We start from the raw sequence: 24,624 nt of genomic DNA, 5'->3' as shown, positions 1-24,624 counted from the left end.
GTTTCCTCGTGTCGTCCATCGGGATGATTGACGTAGCTAGGGCTGCACGATAATGGTAAAAATGATCATCACGATTATTGACCACGATTATTCTGTCACAGAGGGTGTTCTTTACCAACCTGCACCTGTAGGTGGCGCACCGACTTCATTAACCAACGGTGATAACGTAAATCAGCACTAAACGCAGGTTCTGGTGAACGCTTCCTAATCTATATTCACATATATTCCTATCCCTAACCCACATTAGATTTTTAAAGCAACACAATTCGTTTGCAAATGAGACAAACATTGAATTCGTAAAGCGAAGGAGAATGATATAAAAGTGTCTCGGATTCCGGAACGCTTGACGTAAGAATGGCGTAGTGTGGCTGAATGCGCTGACAGAGCTAACCGTGGGCTACTGCACAGCTGAGCCCAGAACATTAACGCCACTTCATCTAGCTAGTGATGCTAAATCAAACTCTGCACTATCCTGATGTTCTGGTTAATATGCTTTATTAATATTTACTGATTATGAAGTTTGGTCTGTTAATGTCACTGAAGCCTACATTAGGCCCCGGGGAGCGTTTTCTTCATGCTTAATTAAACGCGTTGGGTCCCTAAGCAGGGCTCATCTGCTTTTCTGATCAGTGTGCTTTACTGTGGTGTTCACTACGGGTGGTTCATCAACACTGTCTTCGTTAATTAAAGCTCCACTGTGTGATTTTCCCCATCTAGCGGTGTAAAGGTTTATGACCATCCTGTGAATATTACCTTCTGTTCCTCTCTATTCTGATTCCGTTTTAACTCAGCCTGGTCTCATTGGCAAAACATACCTGTGGCAACGCGTTTGCAAACCTCAAAATACGTACCAATAGGTGCATATCACGACAGTTTCAAAGTGAAGTGTCCACTGGGTGGCGCTAAAAGCTTAGTTTTTTTCCGGAACAGATGTGCGTGAATCTGGTTACGTTGGTTTTTTAACGTACACACACACACTAAACCCTAAACCGACCCGATAGTGTTAACAACAGCAAATGTGACACAAATAAGATTATATCCGTGCCATTTGAGCTTGTGTTCTGAACTCGTCTTTGAGCTCTTTTATCATGACCTGTTTTTCACGAGATTCGTTCCCGAGCTTTCAGCATCGCAGGTCAAATCTGCCCCAGCTGAGCTATCGAGCTTAATAGGTCAGAAAATCCCAACATATGGAGCTGGTTAAGTGATGCAAACTCTAAAATGTATTCGTTTACAAATCATGAACTATGGTAAAAAAAAAGAAAACGATAAAAATGCTGTCTTACTGCCTCTAGTGTTCATTTCACTTTGAAACTGTCGCGATATGCACCTATTGGTACGTATTTTGAGGTTTGCAAAAACGTTTCCACAGGTACGTTTTGCCAATGAGACCAGGTTGGTTTTAACTCCTACGGTGGCCGATTTAGTCCAAGATTAACACGGCAATCCCCCTCTTCACATTCCACACGGTGCCATCGAGTGTTAAACGCGAAAGGCGAAGCTTGAATTTACGGGTATGTCCCTCTGTGGCTACTGTACTTTCAAGATGGAGGAGCAACATGGCGGCCGGCCCTCGAACCCCTCACCCGTGTGTGTTTTCAACGGCATATTATAAACTTACCAGAATACTTTATTACCTGAAAGAAGTAAATATACATTAATGAGCACATATTTGTGAAAGAACTCAGTGTTTTAGCTAAGAATAAACTAAAGGTACACAGTGTGGCTTTAAACCACGTTAAGCTTTTTCCCATTTTCATGTGAAGCGTTTGAGAACGTGCCAGTGGCGATATCATATTCAGCCGATTCACATTATGAAAACTGCTAAAACCTTTAGGAACTTCAAAAGATAAACCGGTGAAACTCGTAATATTAGGGGTGTAGCGATATATCGCGATATGAAAATGTGACGATATGTATCGTTGATGGAACCGATATGATTAGCGATGTAGAGTAGTTTTATCCGAGGCTCAGCTTGCTGTAGTCGGCCTCTTTATAAGGTATAATTCACACACACACACACACACACACACACACACACATTAACAAATGTAGACCAGCACACATATGAGTTCTGTCATCATGAGCTGCTCACCATCGTGTCGATTCTCACTTCCAAACACAAATGAAGACATTCTTTATGAAACCTGAGGGATTTCTGTCCCTCCATTTTTAAAGGATTCCTCTCAAACTTCAAAGATGGAAAAATGCCAAAATGCAACGTAAAAATAACTAATGGAGTGTGTGATCCACATCTGCTGAAGTGTTTAAATCTGCTAGAGACACAATGGCTGAATATATGTGATGAATATATTTAACTTAACGCTCATACTGCAGTAAACACAGACGTTCAGATGATTGCCTGACGTGAAACTATATCTGTATCTGAATCTATATCACTATATCTATATCTGAATCTATATCTATATCACTATATCTGTATCTGAATCTATATCTGAATCACTATATAGATATATCTATATCACTATATCTATATCACTATATCTATATGTGAATCTATATCTATATCACTATATCTATATCACTATATCTATATGTGAATCTATATCTATATCACTATATCTATATCTGAATCTATATCTATATCACTATATCTGTATCTGAATCTATATCTGAATCACTATATAGATATATCTATATCACTATATCTATATCACTATATCTATATGTGAATCTATATCTATATCACTATATCTATATCACTATATCTATATGTGAATCTATATCTATATCACTATATCTATATCACTATATCTATATGTGAATCTATATCTATATCACTATATCTATATCACTATATCTATATGTGAATCTATATCTATATCACTATATCTATATCACTATATCTATATGTGAATCTATATCACTATATCTATATGTGAATCTATATCACTATATCTGAATCTATATCTATATCACTATATCTGTATCTGAATCTATATCTGAATCACTATATAGATATATCTATATCACTATATCTATATCACTATTTCTATATGTGAATCTATATCTATATCACTATATCTATATCACTATTTCTATATGTGAATCTATATCTATATCACTATATCTATATCACTATATCTATATGTGAATCTATATCTATATCACTATATCTATATGTGAATCTATATCTATATCACTATATCTATATCACTATATCTATATGTGAATCTATATCACTATATCTATATTACTATATCTATATGTGAATCTATATCTATATCACTATATCTATATCTATATCACTATATCTGTATCTGAATCTATATCACTATATCTATATCTGAATCTATATCTATATCACTATATCTATATCTGGATCTATATATATCACTATATCTATATCACTATATCTATATCACTATATCTATATGTGAATCTATATCTATATCACTATATCTATATCTGAATCTATATCTATATCACTATATCTATATCTGAATCTATATCTATATCACTATATCTATATCTGGATCTATATCTATATCACTATATCTATATCACTATCTCTATATCTGAATCTATATCTATATCACTATATCTATATCTGGATCTATATCTATATCACTATGTCTATATCACTATATCTATATGTGAATCTATATCTATATCACTATATCTATATCACTATATCTATATGTGAATCTATATCTATATCACTATATCTATATCTGAATCTATATCTATATCACTATATCTGAATCTATATCTATATCACTATATCTATATGTGAATCTATAACTATATCACTATATCTATATCTGAATCTATATCACTATATCTATATCTGAATCTATTTCTATATCACTATATCTATATCACTATATCTATATCTGAATCTATATCTATATCTGAAACTATATCTATATCACTATATCTATATCTGAAACTATATCTATATCTGAAACTATATATCACTATATCTATATCAGAAACTATATCTATATCTGAATCTATATCTGAAACTATATCTAAATCACTATACCTATATCTGAATCTATATCTATATCTGAAACTATATCTATATCTGAAACTATATCTATATCTGAAACTATATCTATATCACTATATCTATATCTGAATCTATATCTATCTGAAACTATATCTATATCTGAATCTATATCTGAAACTATATCTATATCACTATATCTATATCTGAAACTATTTCTATATCACTATATCTATATCTGAATCTATATCTATATCTGAATCTATATCTATATCACTATATCTATTAAATCTATATCTATATCACTATATCTATATCTATATCTGAATCTATATCTATATCTGAAACTTGAGTTGAGCAGTTTATAAAAAAATTATCTTTTCTGTGCAGGATCTGCCTTCAACTATTCAGCCCAAAGGAAGACTGGTGAGTGTCCGTGTGTGTGTGTGTGTGTGTATGTGGGCATGTTTTTGTGACATATGAGGACACAAATGTGTATAATGACACAGGTATTACAGGAGAGGGTGAAATATGAGGACATTACCCATGGCCCCACGTGTGTGATGGGTAGGTTTAGGGGCAGTGTGTGTGTGTGTGTGTGTGTGTGTGTGTGTGTGTGTGTGTGTGTGTGTGTGTGTGTGTGTGTGTGTGTGTGTGTGTGTGATGGGTAGGTTTAGGGGCAGTGTAAGGGGATGGTAAATACGGTTTGTACAGTATAAAAACCATTAGGCCTATGGAATGTCCCCATATGTCACAAAAACAAACGTGTGTGTGTGTGTGTGACCTGCTTGACCTGAAGATCTGTTCACACCGAGAACCACCTGACAATGTGACGCGAACCACACGTCTTGTTTTCGCCTGTGATGAATCCTGAACTCTGATTGGATAAGATCAGTGTGCGATGAGTTCAGAGAGCGCAGCACTGTCAGCGGGTGACTGTCTGAAGGCATATTCCGCTTATATCTGTGTGTTAATTCGCCCTTTTGCTTTAAAATGCGGTTCCTGCATCGTCCTGCCGTTTCCTATCCATGTTACACTCAAAAAAATGCTGGGTTAAAAACAACCCAAGTTGGGTTGAAAATGGACTAACCCAGAAATTGGGTTGTTTGAACCCAGTGGATGGACCCATTCAAACAACCAAAACTGAGTGTGTCCATTTTCAACCCAACTTGGGTTGTTTTTAAGCCAGCATTTTCTAGAGTGTAGTTCTGTTCTACTGCATGATATGTGTGTGTGTGTGTGTGTGTGTGTGTATGTGTGTGATGCTTTCAAACCCTTAGATCTCCAGACCAGCAGTCAAGGATAAATTGTTTCGTAAGGTGAGTTTTGGGATCCAGTAGAGGCTCCCCAGACCCGGGCTCATTTCCCATCAGGCTTTGCTTCTCTAGTTGGTGCTTAGACTCCCAGCATCCCATAGTGGCGACACACACACTAACCTCTCACGTGTGTGTGTGTGTGTGTGTGTGTGTGTGTGTGCAGCTCAGTAGAATGACTGGCTCCTCCCCCACAGATGATTGGCTTCTTAGACACGCCCATGCCTCCGTCAGTGGGGTTTGCTCACATCTGATTGCTTGACTGTGTGTGTGTGTGTGTGTGTGTTATTATAACTAGGGCTGTCGGTTCATTCACAGATCAGATGTGTGCTGTGTCAGTGATCTTCAGCTTCTGCACAGGAAATGATTAAACGATTAACTCTTTCCCTGCCAGCGTTTTTGACCATTTTCACAAAAATTTAATTTATGAATATCTCGACAAACAAACACACACTTTTATTCTCGGTTCATGCATTTCTTTGTTTATCAACACTTGAATATGGCTATGTTTCATTAGCTGAGAAAACCACATGTTTGTGAAAGACTGACTCCAGATCAGATTCAGAGATGATCAGCACGTGTGTGTGTGTGTGTGTGTGTGTGTGTGTGAGATGATCAAACACAGATGAGGAGATCGAGTCCGAGCTGGCGTTTCAATGAGAGCGGCGCGGTTTTTGTAACGCCTGGAGCGCAGCGAGGCGACGAGCGAGTGTTTGACGCACCGAGCGCTCAGTGCTGTTGACCGGTCGCTGAGAGTTGAAGAATGTTCAACTTTGAGTAAACGCAGCGCTCATCACTGTCACTCTTCACCCAGCTGTCCAATCACAGTGGAGGAGGGGCGGGACAAACACAACACCGACCAACCGCCACATCCTGCGGGTCGTCATCAGATGGAAACAAGCAATAATAACGGAACAAAATGATTTAAAACAAGAGCCAGAGCAAATGCTTTACAGTGTATCTGCAGTTTAATATAGAACCACTACAGAAACACTCTACCTGTGGAATTAGTGACACTTCCGCAGATTTTCCACATTACACTCAACACACACCTCGGCGGACACACGGCCTGACATTACACTCAACACACACCTCGGCGGACACACGGCCTGACATTACACTCAACACACACCGCGGCGGACACACGGCCTGACATTACACTCAACACACACCTCGGCGGACACACGGCCTGACATTACACTTAACACACACCTCGGCGGACACACGGCCTGACATTACACTCAACACACACCTCGGCGGACACACGGCCTGACATTACACTCAACACACACCTCGGCGGACACACGGCCTGACATTACACTCAACACACACCTCGGCGGACACACGGCCTGACATTACACTCAACACACACCTCGGCGGACACACGGCCTGACATTACACTCAACACACACCTCGGCGGACACACGGCCTGACATTACACTCAACACACACCTCGGCGGACACACGGCCTGACATTACACTCAACACACACCTCGGCGGACACACGGCCTGACATTACACTCAACACACACCTCGGCGGACACACGGCCTGACATTACACTCAACACACACCTCGGTTTTCAGTCTTCCCCTTCTATTCTTAGGCCACAGGAACAGAAAGAGGTTAAGGAGGAAATGTTTCTCTTTCTTTATTTTACTTAAAATAGTTGAAAAACCTTACTTAATCTTAACGTAAGAATCTTTGTACACATTCCTAATAATATAAATATATATAAAGATTAACAGTGGCGGCTCAGAGATGGACAGCAGCACTTAAGTATGAAACTGAAGGAATAAATGTAAAATGAAAACACTACATAGTAGGAGTCGCAGCGACTAGCTGACCGTAATGCTCTGCCGTGCCGCTTTACGCTTGCCGTCGACTGCTCTCGGCCTATAGAGGGCGCTGCAGGATAAGCTATTACTGACACACAGGCTCTGCTTTCAACAGATAAACCCACACTCTGAGAGCTCCTCAGACATGTTTGATTACCATCTGGATGCTCAGAACTGATCCGGGGTACGCACGCTTATTGCACACGCAAGTTAATCATCCCGCTAAACTAATGCGTGCTGCATCACAACACACACACACACACACACACACATCTGTATCATGTATTCACATCTGACAGTGAAAACATGGGATATGGCGTGCTTGTCGGGGAAAGAGTTAAAGGATTAGTTCAGCCAAAGTGAAATGTCTGTCATTAACTCCTCTCCCTAATGTCGCTCCACACCCGTCAGACCTCCGTTCATCTTCACACACAGTTTAAGATATTTTATATTTAGTCCGAGAGCGTATGCAAGTGTATGCACACTATACTGTCCATGTCCAGAAAGGGAATAATTGGCGATCCAAATCATCAATAATAAAGTCGTAGTTTTTGTTATTTTTGGACCCAAATGTATTTTGGATGCTTCAAGAGACTCTAATTAACCCACTGATGTCTCATATGGACTACTGTGATGATGTTTTTATTCCCTTTCTGGACATGGACAGTATAGTGTGCATACACTTGCATACGCTCTCGGACTAAATATAAAATATCTTAAACTGTGTGTGAAGATGAGCGGAGGTCTGACGGGTGTGGAGCGACATTAGGGAGAGTCATTTTGATGAGTTGAGCTGAAGGACAGCCCTCGTTATAAGACCTTTGACCTGTTAGCTGTCACCCAAAGGCTCGTCTCTTACAGAAGTTCAGGTGAACCGTTTGAAGCTTTGCCTAATGTGTGTTGATTATTAAACACCGGCGTTGGGAATAAAGCAGGCCACGTGTCCTGACAGTTAACAGGCGGATGAGCTGACGGAGTGTGTTTTTTCAGCACGTTGTGTTGTGTGGTTTGCAGATTTACGTGCGAGCGCAGTTCGAGTACGATCCGGCTAAAGATGACCTGATTCCCTGTAAAGAGGCCGGAATCCGCTTCCGGGTCGGAGACATCATCCAGATCATCAGCAAAGACGACCACAACTGGTGGCAGGGCAAGCTGGAGAACACCAAGAACGGCACAGCGGGACTCATACCCTCACCAGAGCTGCAGGAGTGGTGAGACACACACACACACACACACACACACACACTCACACACATCATCCCCTCACCAGAGCTGCAGGAGTGGTGAGACACACACACACACACACACACACACACACACACTCACACACATCATACCCTCACCAGAGCTGCAGGAGTGGTGAGACACACACACACACACACACACACACACACACACATCATACCCTCACCAGAGCTGCAGGAGTGGTGAGACACACACACACACACACACTCACACACATCATACCCTCACCAGAGCTGCAGGAGTGGTGAGACACACACACACACACACACACACACACACACACACACACACACACACACACACACACACACACATCATACCCTCACCAGAGCTGCAGGAGTGGTGAGACACACACACACTCACACACACACACATCATACCCTCACCAGAGCTGCAGGAGTGGTGAGACACACACACACACACACACTCACACACATCATACCCTCACCAGAGCTGCAGGAGTGGTGAGACACACACACACACACACACACACACACATTCGTGCACACACTCACGCTCACATTCACGCGCACACAAATGGACACGCACACGAACACACACGCACACACGCACGCACACACACACACACACACCTTCATGTCAACTTCTGACACGTGTGTGATGCCTTCTGCTCATGTGTGTGTGTTTGTTTGTGTTCCTCATGTGTGTGTTTGTGTGTGTTCCTCATGTGTGTGTGTTCCTCGTGTGTGTGTGTGTTCCTCAGGCGGGTGGCGTGTATAGCGATGGAGAAGACTAAGCAGGAGCAGCAGGCCAGCTGTACATGGTTCGGCAAGAAGAAGAAACAGTACAAAGACAAATACTTAGCCAAACACAACGCAGGTAATGAGCTTCTGCCGTCACACACACACACACACACACACACACATACACTACCCCTAAACCTACCCATCACACACACACATACACTGCCCCTAAACCTACCCATCACACACACACACACACACACACACACAACCACACACTGCCCCTAAACCTACCCATCACACACACACACACACACACACACACACTGCCCCTGCCCCTAAACCTACCCATCACACACACACACACACTGCCCCTGCCCCTAAACCTACCTAACACACACACACACACACACACACACACACTGCCCCTGCCCCTAAACCTACCCATCACACACACACACACACACACACTGCTCCTGCCCCTAAACCTACCCATCACACACACACACACACACACACACACACACACTGCCCCTAAACCTACCCATCACACACACACACACACACACACACACACACACACACTGCCCCTAAACCTACCCATCACACACACACACTCACACACACACACACACACACACACTGCCCCTAAACCTACCCATCACACACACACAATCACACACACACACACACACTGCCCCTAAACCTACCCATCACACACACACACACACACACACACACACACTGCCCCTAAACCTACCCATCACACACACACACACACACACACACACACACACACACACACACTGCCCCTAAACCTACCCATCACACACACACACTCACACACACACACACACACTGCCCCTAAACCTACCCATCACACACACACACACACACACACACTGCCCCTGCCCCTAAACCTACCCATCACACACACACACACACACACACACACACACACACACACACACACACACACACACACACTGCCCCTAAACCTACCCATCACACACACACACTCACACACACACACACACACACACTGCCCCTAAACCTACCCATCACACACACACACACACACACACACACACACTGCCCCTAAACCTACCCATCACACACACACACTCACACACACACACACACACTGCCCCTAAACCTACCCATCACACACACACACACACACACACACACACACACACACACACACACACACTGCCCCTAAACCTACCCATCACAGGAAACATTCTGCATTTTTACTTTCTCAAAAAAACATCATTTAGTATGTTTTTAAGGCCATTTGAATTATGAGAACATTTGATATGTCCTCATAAACCACATTTATAGTGTAATACCAGTGTAATACCCATGTAGTTATACAAATTTGTGTCCTCATAAACCACATAAACAGGCTCACACACACACCCACACACACACACACACTCCCCCTACTCATCACAGAAAACGTTCTGCATTTTTACATTTTCAAACAAACGTAATTTAGTGTGTTTATAAATCCATTTACATTGTGGGGACCGCTTTTTGGTCCATATAATATAAACAAGTACACACACTCTTTCACAAAAACATACACACACACACACACACACACACACACACACACACTTTGCTGTATCTGATCTGTCTGGTGCTCTGAAAGGGACACGTTTGGTTCATAGTGTAGTTGTGATGTGATTATATCTTGATGCCATGTTTTAGTGCAGATGATTTGTGGGCCTGTGATGTGGAGCCGTGGCCTCGAGATCAGTGTTCGTCCACATTCAGTCATGATCAAAACACTTATAATGATATCTTTATAAATATCGTATACTTTATTGATACCCTCACTGTAATTAATGATGTTGTAGTAAACATGTTAAAGAGATGTCAAACTTGTGACCACCGTAAAAATCTATTGTGGCCAGAACACACACTATATCGCCAGAAGTGTTGTGCCGCCTCTACACACACCTGAGCTCCCCATTGTTAGCCCGTGGGGTTTAATCTGGAGTCGGCCCACTCTCTCTAACAGCTCCAGCTCTTCTGGGAAGGCTTTCCTCAAGGTTTAGGAGTGTGTTTATGGGGATTTTTGCCCATTCTTCTAGAAGCTCATTTGTGAGGTCAGGCACTGATGTTGGACGAGAAGGCCTGGCTCTCAGTCTCCGCTCTAATTCATCCCAAAGCTGTTCTATCGGGTTGAGCTCAGGACTCTGTGCAGGCCAGTCCAGTTCCTCCACACCAAACTCCTCATCCATGTCTTTATGGAGCGACGCTTTGTGCACTGGAGCGCAGTCATGCTGGGACAGGAAGGGGCCGTCCACAAACTGAGCCCACAAAGTCAGGAGCATGAAATTGTCCAAAATGTCTTGGTGAAGCATTAAGAGTTCCTTTCACTGGAACTAAGGGGCCAACCCCACCCCATAACCCCCCCTCCACCAAACTTTACACTTGGCCTAATTCAGTCAGGCGAGTCCCGTTCTCCTGGCGACCGCCAAACCCAGACTCGTCCATGGGATTGTCAGACTGAAGCGTGATTGGTCGCTCAGAGAACACGTCTCACTGCTCTAGAGTCCAGTGGCGGCTGCTTTACTCCACTGCATCCCACGCTTTGCATTGCTCTTGGTGATGTAAGGCTTGGATGAGCTGCTCGGCCATGGAAACCCATTCCATGAAGCTCTCTCCGCTGTTCTTGAGCTCATCTGAAGGCCACAGAAGGGATTGAACACCTTAAAATAAGATAAATAATCTGCCAATGGGGTGAGAAAAATAATCTTAATTCAAACAGAAAACAAGATTATTTTTCTCACCCCATTGGCAGATTATTTATCTTATTTTAAGCAAAAACTCAGAGTTATTTTTCCCCAAAACAAGACAATAATTTGTACTTGTCTAGTAAATGTTTCTTAATGTAAGAATTTTTTTTATATTTAGACTAGAAACAAGACAAAAATACTGAGTAAGAAAAGCTTTTTTTTGCAGTGTGAACTCAGGGATCTGGAGGAGTGGCACAATACTTTTGGCAATATAGTGTGTATATATATATATGTGTATTTATTTTCTTTAATATAATCCCTTTTTTCTGATTTTTCTGATGATGTGATACTGTTGAGTGGCGTGTGGAGCTGGATGAGTGTCTGCGTTGTGTGTTGGTTTGTGAGCGCATGGCTCATACACGCGTGTGTGTGTCAGTTGTGTTGTACTGTAATGTGTGTTTAACTGACCCCTGTCCATTTTACACGCTCGCTTCCCTTAATGGCCCCCCGCATGTAAGTAACTAATCGTGTCGATCGTCTTCTGCTTCTTGTCTTCTAAAGTATCAAACGGTTGCTGTTTTTACCTGTTGTTTGTTACCCACGTCATTCGGCAGCTAGTGATGAAATGAGTTTGTGTTTGTGGTGTTGAAATCAGTGTTGTGATGCCATGGAGCTTCCCTCACTTCCTGTCATTTCAGTGTGGATGGACTGGAGAATGAGACACACACTCAAGGCTGGAAGACGACGCAGGACATCTGGAGAGATCTTAGCACGCTAGTTACTGACACATGTTTACAGGGAAATCTGGCCTTCACACGCTAACGGACTGAGACTCACACAAACATCATTGATCATAAATCAGCATTAAAATATCCAGATCTGGCCAGTCCCTCAGCTCATCTACTCGAGTCCTGCACTGAAGTTCACTGTTTGAGTCTCTGTGCTTTACTGGAGTATTATTTTTTCTGTAATCTTCTGACTTTAACTTCACTCCATCTGAAAGACAAATATCGTCCTCTTTACTCCACTACATTTCTATCAAGGTCCTCGAAGTGGAAAGTCGTTTCTGTCGCCGCTTTGAAAGTCAGTGATGATTTTTTTCTTCTTTTAAAGGTGTTTGGGTTTTTGCAGAAAGCCTTTCAGGAATCACTCTTGTAGAGTCTCGTGAAGTTCAATGATTTCACAGCATTTATTAAACACTGATTTATAGTTTAGAGCAAAATGGAAGAAGACGGATGTCCAAATGCTCATTTAGTGGAGTATTGACATAAACAAAGTTGATTCTGTCTTCAGTGAAGGTGAACAGTGTGAGAATATCAGATGTGTATCAGTGTATTGGATCCGTGCATTCGGCCTTAAAGTGACAGCAGCTTTGTAACTTTTCTACAAGTATTTAAATGAGTTTAAGTTAGTCGTCTGCTAGTGTGTCAGATGGAGCGTCACTGACTGGCTTAAACCATGATGGCATAATGTGCATTTATACAACTAATAAAAATGCGTTGACCCAAAAAAGGACATTTCTGATACTTAAGTACTTTTGAAAACAAATACTTCTGTACTTTTACTCCAGTAAAAATCTGTTTTTACAACTTGTAACGCAGTAATATTTGACCAGTAGTACTTTTACTTTTACTCAAGTAATGAAATTGTGTAGTTTGTCCAGCTCTGAAAATATCAAACCTGGGATGGACTCAGTCTGAAGTGAAAACTAGTGTTCATAAACTACATGAAATTCCTAAGATCTCTCCAGGACATCTGAGCATCTGTCTTCCAGCCTTCACAGTAGTAGTTCTCCATCACTGCTCATCATTCACTCGCTCTGAACACGCATGAGCAGAAACACACACACACACACACACACACACACACACACACACAGGATGTGCTGCGCTGTATTCAGCCAGGTTTTTATTGTAAAAGAGCAGCATGAACATTATGATAAAAAGTCTTGTGTTCCTCTGAGTAAATGAGGACTGAATCTGCTAGGCAAAGCACACTGCTAAAAATGCTCTTCTTACTCAGTATTTTTGTCTTGTTTCTAGTCAAAATATCTAAAAATTCTTAAAACAAGAAACATTTACTAGACAAGTACAAATTATTGTCTTGTTTTGGGGAAAATAACTCAAAATGAAGAGAGTTTTTACTTAAAATAAGATAAATAATCTGCCAATGGGGTGAGAAAAATAATCTTAATTCAAACAGAAAACAAGATTATTTTTCTCACCCCATTGGCAGATTACTTTTGCTTGTCTAGTAAATGTTTCTTAATATCAGAATCTTTAGATATTTAAACTAGAAACAAGACACAAATACTAAGTAAGAAAAGCATTTTTTGCAGTGCATTAATGGATCTCATTCTCATTCTTAGATGTTTTAAAGCAAACCCAGAATTCGTCTCAGCATGTCTCATCACATTTAAATGGAGTGACATCATTTCCTGTGTCCTGCGGGTTCTGCACGTTCCTCCATACGCGTCACTCACTCGCTGACCCAGCTCTCTCTTTCCTCCAGTCTTTGACCAACTAGATCTGGTGACGTATGAAGAGGTGGTGAAGCTGCCCGCATTCAAGAGGAAAACGCTGGTGCTGCTGGGTAAGAGATCTCACGCAGTCCGCTTTATTCCTACAGCACTTTATACTGTAATAACTCATTCAACAAAATCAATGATGCAGACTTCTAGAGTAACGCTCAGAGAACACCCCAGAGTAACGCTCAGAGAACACTAGAGTAATGCTCAGAGAACACTAGAGTAACGCTCAGAGAACACTAGAGTAACGCTCAGAGAACACTCTAGAGTAACGCTCAGAGAACACTCTAGAGTAACGCTCAGAGAACACTCTAGAGTAACGCTCAGAGAACACTCTAGAGTAACGCTCAGAGAACACTCTAGAGTAACGCTCAGAGAACACTCTAGAGTAACGCTCAGAGAACACTCTAGAGTAACGCTCAGAGAACACTCTAGAGTAACGCTCAGAGAACACTAGAGTAACGCTCAGAGAACACTAGAGTAACGCTCAGAGAACACTAGAGTAACGCTCAGAGAACACTAGAGTAACGCTCAGAGAACACTCTAGAGTAACGCTCAGAGAACACTCTAGAGTAACGCTCAGAGAACACACTAGAGTAACGCTCGGAGAACACTCTAGAGTAACGCTCGGAGAACACTCTAGAGTAACGCTCGGAGAACACTCTAGAGTAACGCTCAGAGAACACTCTAGAGTAACGCTCAGAGAACACTCTAGAGTAACGCTCAGAGAACACTCTAGAGTAACGCTCAGAGAACACTCTAGAGTAACGCTCAGAGAACACTCTAGAGTAACGCTCAGAGAACACTCTAGAGTAACGCTCAGAGAACACTCTAGAGTAACGCTCAGAGAACACTCTAGAGTAACGCTCAGAGAACACTCTAGAGTAACGCTCAGAGAACACTCTAGAGTAACGCTCAGAGAACACTCTAGAGTAACGCTCAGAGAACACTCTAGAGTAACGCTCAGAGAACACTCTAGAGTAACGCTCAGAGAACACTCTAGAGTAACGCTCAGAGAACACTCTAGAGTAACGCTCAGAGAACACTCTAGAGTAACGCTCAGAGAACACTCTAGAGTAACGCTCAGAGAACACTCTAGAGTAATGCTCAGAGAACACTCTAGAGTAACGCTCAGAGAACACTAGAGTAATGCTCAGAGAACACTCTAGAGTAATGCTCAGAGAACACTCTAGAGTAACGCTCAGAGAACACTCTAGAGTAACGCTCAGAGAACACTCTAGAGTAACGCTCGGAGAACGCTCTAGAGTAACGCTCAGAGAACACTCTAGAGTAACGCTCAGAGAACACTCTAGAGTAACGCTCAGAGAACACACTAGAGTAACGCTCGGAGAACACTCTAGAGTAACGCTCAGAGAACACTCTAGAGTAACGCTCAGAGAACACCCTAGAGTAAAGCTCAGAGAACACTCTAGAGTAACGCTCGGAGAACGCTCTAGAGTAACGCTCAGAGAACACTCTAGAGTAACGCTCAGAGAACACTCTAGAGTAACGCTCAGAGAATACTGTAGAGTAACGCTCAGAGAACACTCTAGAGTAACGCTCAGAGAACACTCTAGAGTAACGCTCAGAGAACACTCTAGAGCAGGGCTATTCAAATACATTTGCAGGGGGGCCAAACTAGGAAATTCCAAAATTTGTGAGGGCCAGACGGACAAATTGATAGCAGCTAAAGGAAATTAAAATGTACTATATAAGGTACATAATATATTAAATAAAATAAGGTACATTATTCTTTTGGTTTCCTTTATTATTTCAACATATTCATCTTGTTTTGATTAGGCCTACAACAAAGTGCAAAACTGCAAATACTGAGGCACAGAGACATAGCTTTTACCCCTAAAACAGTAAACATAAGTAACAGCTTATATATTGGACGTAAAATCATAAAATAGTTTCATAAAAATAATTTTCATAAAATAATTTCATACAAATCAAACAATCAAAATAAAGCTGTCATTAGTGCAAAACTGCAGTCTGTCTATTCTACGTTGTCTCTCCACTGAGCCCTCTTGGTACTGCGCAGAAAAAGACGAATGTTTTGTAGTAAAATGTCTCTTTACATTATATTCTTTGGCCACAGCCACGGATTCGTTGCACAGTAAACACACAGGTCTTTAGGTCCCTCGCTTGCTTGCCGTAGTTGGCACAGTAAATAAGTACTTCTCCGTCCATTCACTCTGAAACTTACGATTTTCTCTGTCAACTTTGCGGTTTGGCTTGGACAACGCCATGTTAGATGCATTAGGTGTTATAGGCAGCGTGAGAACATCGAATCAGCGAGAATGAGTGTTTGTCACCATGGAGACGATCCGCTCTGCACGAGAATCTTTTCTCTTGTCTGTGCGCCAGATTCAGCAGATTCGTAGATTTTTTAAATTTATTTTTTATTAAATCTCCCGCGGGCCAGAATAAATTTCAATCGGGCCAAATTTGCCCCCGGGCCGCTATTTGAATAGGCCTGCCCTAGAGTAACGCTCAGAGAACACCCTAGAGTAACGCTCAGAGAACACTCTAGAGTAACGCTCAGAGAACACTCTAGAGTAACGCTCAGAGAACACTCTAGAGTAACGCTCAGAGAACACTCTAGAGTAACGCTCAGAGAACACTCTAGAGTAACGCTCAGAGAACACTCTAGAGTAATGCTCAGAGAACACTCTAGAGTAACGCTCAGAGAACACTCTAGAGTAACGCTCAGAGAACACCCTAGAGTAACGCTCAGAGAACACTAGAGTAACGCTCAGAGAACACTCTAGAGTAACGCTCAGAGAACGCTCTAGAGTAACGCTCAGAGAACACTCTAGAGTAATGCTCAGAGAACACTCTAGAGTAACGCTCAGAGAACACCCTAGAGTAACGCTCAGAGAACACCCTAGAGTAACGCTCAGAGAACACTCTAGAGTAACGCTCAGAGAACACTCTAGAGTAACGCTCAGAGAACACTCTAGAGTAATGCTCAGAGAACACTCTAGAGTAACGCTCAGAGAACACTCTAGAGTAACGCTCAGAGAACACTAGAGTAACGCTCAGAGAACACTCTAGAGTAACGCTCAGAGAACGCTCTAGAGTAACGCTCAGAGAACACCCTAGAGTAACGCTCAGAGGACACTCTAGAGTAACGCTCAGAGAACACCCTAGAGTAACGCTCAGAGAACACCCTAGAGTAACGCTCAGAGAACACCCTAGAGTAACGCTCGGAGAACACACTAGAGTAACGCTCAGAGAACACTAGAGTAACGCTCAGAGAACACTCTAGAGTAATGCTCAGAGAACACTCTAGAGTAACGCTCAGAGAACACTAGAGTAACGCTCAGAGAACACTCTAGAGTAATGCTCAGAGAACACTCTAGAGTAACGCTCAGAGAACACTAGAGTAACGCTCAGAGAACACTCTAGAGTAACGCTCAGAGAACACTCTAGAGTAACGCTCAGAGAACACTAGAGTAACGCTCAGAGGACACTCTAGAGTAACGCTCAGAGAACACTCTAGAGTAACGCTCAGAGAACACTAGAGTAACGCTCAGAGGACACTCTAGAGTAACGCTCAGAGAACACTCTAGAGTAACGCTCAGAGAACACTCTAGAGTAACGCTCAGAGAACACACTAGAGTAACGCTCAGAGAACACTAGAGTAACGCTCAGAGAACACACTAGAGTAACGCTCAGAGAACACTCTAGAGTAACGCTCAGAGAACACACTAGAGTAACGCTCAGAGAACACTAGAGTAACGCTCAGAGAACACACTAGAGTAACGCTCAGAGAACACTAGAGTAACGCTCAGAGAACACTCTAGAGTAACGCTCAGAGAACACTAGAGTAACGCTCAGAGAACACTCTAGAGTAACGCTCAGAGAACACTAGAGTAACGCTCAGAGAACACTCTAGAGTAACGCTCAGAGAACACTCTAGAGTAACGCTCAGAGAACACTCTAGAGTAACGCTCAGAGGACACTCTAGAGTAACGCTCAGAGAACACTCTAGAGTAACGCTCAGAGAACACTCTAGAGTAACGCTCAGAGAACACTAGAGTAACGCTCAGAGAACACCCTAGAGTAACGCTCAGAGAACACCCTAGAGTAACGCTCAGAGAACACTCTAGAGTAACGCTCAGAGAACGCTCTAGAGTAACGCTCAGAGAACGCTCTAGAGTAACGCTCAGAGAACACTCTAGAGTAACGCTCAGAGAACGCTCTAGAGTAACATTTACATTAAAGTGTTCAGATCATGTTAAATGGAAGCTTTGAGTGTTTTGATCATGTGTGTCCGCAGGCGCTCACGGAGTCGGCCGGAGGCACATCAAGAACACACTCATCGCCAAACATCCCGACAGATTCGCATATCCAATCCCACGTAAGAGACGCACCGTCATGACCCTTGACCTGCATGAACTTCCTGCACTGCAAAAAAATGCTTTTCTTCCTCAGTATTTTTGTCTTGTTTCTAGTCTAAATATCTAAAAATTCTTAAAACAAGAAGTATTTACTAGACAAGTAAAAGTAATTGTCTTGTTTTGGGGAAAATAACTCCAAATGAAGAGAGTTTTTGCTTAAAATAAGATAAATAATCTGCCAATGGGGTGAGAAAAATAATCTTGTTTTCTGTTTGAATTAAGATTATTTTTCTCACCCCATTGGCAGATTATTTATCTTACTTTAAGTAAAAACTCTCTTCATTTTGAGTTATTTTCCCCAAAACAAGACAATAATTTGGTCTAGTAAATGTTTCTTAATGTAAGAATGTTCAGATGTTTGGACTAGAAACAAGACAAAAATACTGAGTAAGAAGAGCATTGCAGTGTGACTGATCACTCGCGCCTCTCCCCAACAGACACGACCAGACCTCCGAAGAAGGACGAGGAGAACGGGAAGAACTACTTCTTTGTGTCACATGACCAGATGATGCAGGACATCTCCAACAATGATTACCTGGAGTACGGCAGCCATGAGGACGCCATGTACGGCACGCGGCTCGAGACCATCCGTAAGATCCACGAGCAGGGCATGGTGGCCATCTTGGACGTGGAGCCGCAGGTACGGGTCGGGCCGGATCCCGCTGTCCCGGATCCTCCAATGGCTTCTGACGAGCTTGCGTTGTGTTCACAGGCGCTGAAGGTTTTGCGGACGGCCGAATTTGCGCCTTACGTCGTTTTCATCGCGGCTCCGACCATCACTCCGGCTATGACCGAGGTGAGCGTCTCACGTCTCTCTGCCAAAAACGCTCTTCTTGCTCACTCATTTTGTCTTGTTTCCAGTCTAAACATCTAACAATTCTTAAATCAAGATGCATTAACTAGATCAGTGAAAGATAAAAAATGTGTTTTTGCTTAAAACAAGCAAAATGATCTGCCGATGGGGTGAGAAATATAATCTTGTTTCTTATTTTCGTCCCAAACAGAAATAAATGCAGCCAAAAATGAGATGTCTGTCATTAACTCCTCTCCCTAATGTCGCTCCACACCCGTCAGACCTCCGCTCATCTTCACACACAGTTTAAGATATTTTATATTTAGTCCGAGAGCGTATGCAAGTGTATGCACACTATACTGTCCATGTCCAGAAAGGGAATAAAAACATCATCACAGTAGTCCATATGAGACATCAGTGGGTTAATTAGAGTCTCTTGAAGCATCCAAAATACATTTGGGTCCAAAAATAACAAAAACTACGACTTTATTCAGCATTGGCTTCTCTTCCGCGTTTGTGTTCAATCCTCAAATAAAGATTCAAACGGTTATGAATCAGCGAATCGATTCATGATTCGGATCGCGTGTCAAACTGCTGAAATCACGAGACATTGGCGATCCGAATCATGAATCGATTCGTTGAATCATAACCGTTCAAAAAATCTCATGTCGTTTAACTTAATCTAGTAAATGCATCTTGATTAAGGAATATTTAGATATTTTGACTGGAAACAAGAAAAAATATGCTCTGTAAGAAGAGCGTGTTTTGCAGAGCATGTGCATGTGTGTTCAGTGTGTGACTGACTGACTGTCTCTGTGCTGCTCTCAGCTCCCTCGGTGGAGCAGGAAACTGCCTGTAAGTAAAGACGCGAGTCAGCGCAGTCGCTCCACGACAGCCAATCCGATCGCACATCCATGATCAGCTCTTGTGTGATTGGTGTGTCCACACACACACACACACACACACACACACAGATCAGTGTGCATAGACTAGGGCTGCACGATAAATCATATTTTACATGAAAACATGAAATCTCAAAAGGCTGCGATTATGTTTTATGTGCTGTTTGTCAGTGTAGGACGGCTCTGTGAGCTTTAGTAAATATAAAGTATAAATAGATCAGTATACCTGTTTAGAAAGTCTTTCATTGTTTAAATTGCTTTGTGTTGATTTTGTGTGAACTAAATTCTTAATTGCTCTAACTCTACTTTATATAATTTTAAATCTCGTGAGGTTTTATTGCGATTTATCGTGCAGCCCTAATAAAGACACCGGAGGGTCACATGGAGCTTCTGTCCTGGAGCGCTCAAGCGTGTTTGCGGTAGATCACGTGTGTTAGCTTCACACAAATAGAGATAGTGTGGTAACGCTTTACCTGAAGCGGTGTGCATAAGACTGACATGACACAGGAGTTTTTATGCATGTTTATGACAACTGTCATTAAGTGTCATTCGCTCAAATATGTCATTTTTAATGTAAAGATGACATTATGTGAGATGTCTTTATTCAACTTGACATTACCAAGATAACATAACCTGTCATAAACATGACATAGCAGATGAATGATCAGACTTAAGAAACTGCTTAGCTTCATGGGCTAACTTTACAGTAAACTGTCCTGGGGTTGGGTTTGTCGTTGGCTGTCATGAGGCCGTTATAATGTCATGATGTGTTTATAATGGTGTTATAAATGTTGATTCTGTGAGGGCAGTTATTGGTGTTCGTGTGTTCCTCTGTTTGCGTTAATTGGAGCTGGTCACCAGTGTATACGGTCATGCCCTGTGTTTGTAAGAGTCAGGGGAGAGAACAGGTCAGGTCTTTAAAGTGTTCATTTCTCGAACGCATATTCATATTTTTAAGACATTTAAAATGGTCTATTATCTGACCTTCTGTAGGAGCTGGTGGAGGAAACTTAAAAAAAAACACATTATAAACTGAAAAATATTAATTATAACACCGTTCAACAGAGTGTTAACACGTAATGACATTTTAATAACAAATTAAAAATCATGAAATTATAATGGCCTCTGTCAACATCAAAAGCAGCCACACAACGGTTTAATGTTAACCCTATAAAGCCAGTAGTTTCTTATGTTTATGACAGGTTATGATGTCTCGGTTTATGTCAGTGTCATGACAAAGACATCTCACATAATGTCACTGTAACGAATCTTCGATGGGAAGGAAGGAAGCGGGAACCGGCGAACGCTCAACATGCTTTAATTCAAAATAAATAATCAAAACGAAAGTAAACCGCGGGCAGCCCCTCACGGACGACTGCCCACATAACCATAATAAAACATAAACAAAACATAACGTAAACTCCAGGCCTGGTCCTCTCTCGTCTTCCGCAGCCCTTGCTCCTCCCCTTATGCTCCCGTCACATGGCCGCGAGACGAGACCGGTGTGTCGCCCAGCTGGCACTCGATAACACTCTCGCTCTCGCGGTCCCTCGCCCCGCTGCCTGTCCCACCACAGTCACCTTTGCATTAAAAATGACATAATTGAGCGGATCACACTTAGTGTGTGTGGTTGGATTAAAGCGACCCCTGGTGCGATTGCTCGGTTAGTGCGGTTCATTTGAACACGTGTGAACGCTGCCATCCGAACCAAACCAGCGGAGCGAGAGCGCTATAAAGACGGGTCTCGGTCCGCTTCCAAACGGACTCTGGTGCGGTTCGGCTCATATATGAACGCAACGCGGACCAAAGACACGTAGACGGACCAAAAACAGGACGTGATGTCACGATGCGACGCATAGTCAGCTGATTAACGACGCGGAGAGATCGGTGTATCAAACGTGAGTGACGTTAACGTTAGAGGCAAACGTCGAGCAGCGAGGAAGAGCCTCATCAATATTTGATCCGACATGTTTCGAAAATGCTAGAAAAAACACACAACCTGGCTCTTCTCATCAGAGCACCTGTCGGCCATTATCCGGTCCAGACGACAGAACGGCCGTCTCTGTTCTGCACAGCGGAGGAAATCCTGGAGCGGTTGTGAATGTTGTGAACACTTTATGAGCTCTTCATGAGTTCTCAGCGGGTAAATAATGCCATATGTACTCGCATAAAATGATCCGGTGTAATCCGGCACTCAGCGTTAGTTTGAATGTTCGGTAAGCAGCTCCTCCGTCAGATAAGCCGACCAATCAGGTTGTGAGCGTCTCCCTGAGCCTTTGGTTCGGTAACTTTAGGTTCGCTGTTATAAATGCCCGTGTGAACGCTGAGCGGACCAGGAGGACTATGCTTTGTTTTGGTTTTTTGGTCCGGACCGAACTAACCGAACTACAGGTGTGAACGCACCCTTAATGACTGTTGTCATAAACATGTATAATAACTCTTCATATTCATGTCACGTCAGTCTTACACACACCCCTTCAGGTGAAGGGTCACCGATAGCTTCAGCTTCAGCTCTGCTGGGAGTAGAGATCGACCGATAATCGCTTTACAGATATTTGAGCATTAATCTGGTATCGGTTTTGTAATATCAGATTCACTAATAAATGTGAGAATTGCCCACAAGACTAGTCATCTTTATTTCTATCGCTCTTCTCCAGCGGCGATTGTGTCAGAGCAGCTTCAGTGTTAAACAGGACAATACTGCAGCAGAATTAGATTTGGCTGTACAGTCGTTCTGGAGGTTATGTTATCAGCTTATTTCAACACTGCAAAAAACGCTCTTCTTCCTCAGTATTTGTGTCTTGTTTCTAGTCAAAATATCAAAAAATTCTTACATTAACAAACATTTACTAGAGAAGGATCAATTATTGTCTTGTTTTGGGGAAAAATAAACTCTCTTCATTTTGAGTTATTTTTCCCAAAACAAGACAATTACTTTTGCTTGTCTAGTAAATACTTCTAGTTTTAGGAATTGTTAGATGTGTGGACTCGAAACAAGACAAAAATACTGAGGAAGAGAAGAGTTTTTTGCATTGAGTATCGAAAGCGTCAGTGTGGGTCGATCTCTAGCTGTCGAGCAGAAGTTATTGAGCTGTGTGTGTGTGTGTTCTCCGGACTGACTGATGTTGTGTGTGTCCCGTCAGGATGAGTCTCTGCAGCGGCTGCAGAAGGAGTCTGAGGCGCTCCATCGCTCCTACGCTCATTATTTCGACCAAACCATCATCAATAACGAGATCGACGACACCATCCGCCTTCTGGAGGAGGCCATCGACCTGGTGTGCAGCACCGCGCAGTGGGTGCCTGTGTCCTGGGTGTACTAACACACACACACACACACACACACACACACACACGACGGACTCCACATCCTGGCAACTACCAGTGCGTAGTGTTGTATATATCTATACATATATAAATATCTATAAATATGAATATATAAGTCATAGATATGGTCCTGTACTAATACCTGAGGGGGTTGATTTTATACAGTTTTCTTTTTAAATGTACGAGACGGCGTCTCAGAGCAATGATGAGCACAGTGTGGGCGTGGCTCCGCGACTCCGCCCACTGACGGTGTATAAGCACACACACACACACACACACACACACACATGGACTGGCGCTCCACACACTCCCTTGTTTACAGACGTAGGTTTGCACACTCTTCCTCTAGATGTGTCCGTCTGTCCCGGACTCCGAATGGACTCTCCCTCATGCCCTGTGTCGTGCCGTGTTTGTAAATGTCCTGGATTTGATTTATTGTGCGGGGAGGAAAATATTCATTCCTTGATCGATCCTTTTGGAAAATGTGCTGTCTTAAGAGTATCATTGTTTTGCTCCGAGAAACCCCAGAGGATTTTATTGTGTGTAAATGTTTCGATGGTGCGTACCTTGTGCGGTTGAAATGAAGTAGTGTGTGCATAAACCACTGAACAGACTGTGTCAACTCTTCATTTCACATCGCCGTGGACATTCCTCTGCAAACGACAAAACTCTTCAATATGTTTTTTTAATCTATTTCCTTTCATGTGTTGAAAAAGTAAATTGCTTTTGAAATCATGCATGTTGTTTTTGTCTGTGATGATGATTAACTTTATTCAGAACACATTAATATACACACTGCAAAAAATGCTCTTCTTACTCAGTATTTGTGTCTTGTTTCTAGTCTAAAC

The 24,624-nt window shown here is 42.4% G+C and overlaps 1 protein-coding gene across 11 annotated transcripts in view; it reads left to right on the top strand.

Moving 5' to 3' along the window:
- caskb (calcium/calmodulin-dependent serine protein kinase b) overlaps nt 1-24,511 on the top strand; it is a 113,873-nt gene extending 89,362 nt beyond the window's left edge. For 3 of the 11 annotated variants that reach the window (XM_067458653.1, XM_067458656.1, XM_067458652.1), the window contains 8 exons: nt 4,364-4,399; nt 5,254-5,292; nt 8,137-8,333; nt 9,092-9,207; nt 14,333-14,413; nt 18,637-18,717; nt 19,195-19,553; nt 23,596-24,511. In XM_067458653.1, coding sequence (XP_067314754.1) covers nt 4,364-4,399; nt 5,254-5,292; nt 8,137-8,333; nt 9,092-9,207; nt 14,333-14,413; nt 18,637-18,717; nt 19,195-19,553; nt 23,596-23,772 — 1,086 coding nt within the window. In that variant the 3' untranslated portion in view covers nt 23,773-24,511. The remainder of the gene's footprint in view (nt 1-4,363; nt 4,400-5,253; nt 5,293-8,136; nt 8,334-9,091; nt 9,208-14,332; nt 14,414-18,636; nt 18,718-19,194; nt 19,554-23,595) is intronic. The other 8 variants (XM_067458663.1, XM_067458661.1, XM_067458658.1 and 5 more) reach the window with 6 other exon arrangements.
- Nucleotides 24,512-24,624: the final 113 nt, after the last annotated feature.

This window comes from Pseudorasbora parva, chromosome 12, assembly GCF_024679245.1.
Source record: "Pseudorasbora parva isolate DD20220531a chromosome 12, ASM2467924v1, whole genome shotgun sequence".
Taxonomy (NCBI): Eukaryota; Metazoa; Chordata; class Actinopteri; order Cypriniformes; family Gobionidae; genus Pseudorasbora; species Pseudorasbora parva.
Note: the sequence above shows the minus strand (reverse complement) of the source record. Positions and strands in the feature narration are given on the sequence as shown.